The 2,026-nt window shown below is 56.2% G+C and overlaps 1 protein-coding gene across 1 annotated transcript in view; it reads right to left on the bottom strand.

Annotated features, from left to right (window-relative positions):
- Positions 1–1,475: 1,475 nt before the first annotated feature.
- The window catches only part of LOC102043606 (keratin-associated protein 10-4-like), a 5,695-nt gene continuing 5,144 nt past the window's right edge, over positions 1,476–2,026 (bottom strand). The window contains exon 11 of the mRNA XM_014311260.1: positions 1,476–1,620. Within this exon, the coding sequence (XP_014166735.1) occupies positions 1,476–1,620 (145 nt within the window). The remainder of the gene's footprint in view (positions 1,621–2,026) is intronic.

The raw sequence follows: 2,026 nt of genomic DNA, 5'->3' as shown, positions 1-2,026 counted from the left end.
GAATTCCTGTTTGTTTGTTTGTTTGTTTCTGGAAATGGGGGCTCCGAGATGATTCAAATCTGAATTTTATGGACACTCCTGCCAGCACCACGCCAGAAGGGAAAAATTAATCCAAAAGCCATTTTTTTTTCCCCCCACCTACATTTTATTTCCCAGGAAACCGAGGGATTTGGGAGCAGGAGAGAAGGACATCGTTGCTCGCACAGGATTTTGAGGAATTTTAGGGGCGTTTTGGAGCCCAGTGGAACCCCACGGGGATCGGAGGAGTTCCGAGGGAGGAGCTCGCAGGTTGTCACCAACCCCGGGCCTTGGGGCATCTCCGGCGGCTCCCAGACGGTCGCGCCCCGTCTGCCGCCGCCCCCCCCCCCCCCGCCCCCCCTCCCAGCCAGCACCACCACCCATCAGAGTGGGCCCGGCTCCCAGCACAGCTCAGCCTCGGGAGCCTCCCGGGATGGTCCCGACCCCCGTTTGGGGGTTTGGGATCGAGTGATGGAGGAGGGCTTGGAAAATTCACCTTTTTTGCGGGGTTTTCAGGTGTTTTTCCAGGCTGGAAATCTCACCTGAGCTGGGATATCAGGCATTGATCTGGGATATCACACGTTGATCTGGGATATCAATATTGATCTCGGATTTCACACATTGATTTAGGATTTCACAAATTGATCTGGGATTTCAGGCATTGATCTGGGATATCAGATATTGATCTGGGATTTCAGGCATTGATCTGGGATTTCAGGCATTGATCTTGGATTTCAGGCATTGATCTCGGATTTCACACATTGATTTGGGATTTCACACATTGATTTGGGATTTCATGGATTGATCTGGGATTTCAGGCATTGATCTGGGATATCACACATTGATCTGGGATATCAGGGATGTCAGGACTGAGGGAAGGGCTGGAGATGTGCCGGAGGGTGGGAATTGGGGTGGATTTTGGGAAAAGGATCTTCCCACCAGAATGTGGGAGCTCCCGCCAGGGTCCCCAAGGAATGGTCACCGTCCCAAACCCACCAGAGCTCCAGGACAACGCTCCCAGGGACATGGAGGGATTTTGGGATGTCCTGAATGGGGTCGGGAGTTGGATTTGATGATCCCCGTGCGCCCCTTCCATCTCAGGGCATTCCACAATCCCAGTGAGAACTTCCCAAGCATTTTTTATTACAAAAAAAATCAGGATTTTAGGAAAGGAATTAAAAGGAAGTGAAGGAAATGTGTGAGACCAATGCCAAGATCGTTTCTTTTATTGCTTCAAGGAAAAAGATCAGGAGGAAGAACAGAACAAAGAGGGGAATTCCTCCCTCACACTCCCGGTGCGAGGGGGAATTTCGGATTCTTTCTCCCGGGGAACCATCCCGGGGGCACAAAATCGCTCGGTGACGTCCTGTGAGGAACGGCGCTTTCTTGAGGTGAAAAACAGCAGGAACGGGGCAGAACGTGAGGGAAATGAGGATTTACTCTTCCTTCGGAGCCCCTCAGCGAGCCCGGAATGTCGGGCAGCCGGAGACGGAGCAGCGCTGGCCGCACACGGGGCAGGTCTGGGTGACGCAGGTGGTGGGACAGGAGTCAGCGCACCTGGTGACAACCTGGACACCTCCGCGGCACTGCGAGGTGGCACGGCTGGGGACACAGCACGGGGCTGGGCACGAGGTGGGCACTCCCTGGCCACAGGGGTCCTGGCACGAGGTCACTCCCTGGCAGCTGGTGGTGCAGGTGGTCACTCCCTGGCCGCAGGGGTCTTGGCAGCTGGTGGTGCAGGTGGTCACTCCTTGGCAGCAGGGGTCTTGGCAGCTGGTAGTGCAGGTGGTCACTCCTTGGCAGCAGGAGCCTTGGCAGTTGGTCACTCCCTGGCAGCAGGAACCTTGGCAGGTGGTCACTCCCTGGCAGCAGGGGTCCTGGCAGGAGGTCACTCCCTGGCAGGTCGTGGCGCAGGTGGTCACTCCCTGGCCGCAGGGGTCTTGGCACGAGGTCAGTCCCTGGCAGCACGGGTCCTGGCAGGTCGTGGTGCAGGTGGTCACTCCCTGGC

This window comes from Geospiza fortis, unplaced genomic scaffold (genome assembly GCF_000277835.1).
Source record: "Geospiza fortis unplaced genomic scaffold, GeoFor_1.0 scaffold489, whole genome shotgun sequence".
NCBI classification, from domain to species: domain Eukaryota; kingdom Metazoa; phylum Chordata; class Aves; order Passeriformes; family Thraupidae; genus Geospiza; species Geospiza fortis.
Note: the sequence above shows the minus strand (reverse complement) of the source record. Positions and strands in the feature narration are given on the sequence as shown.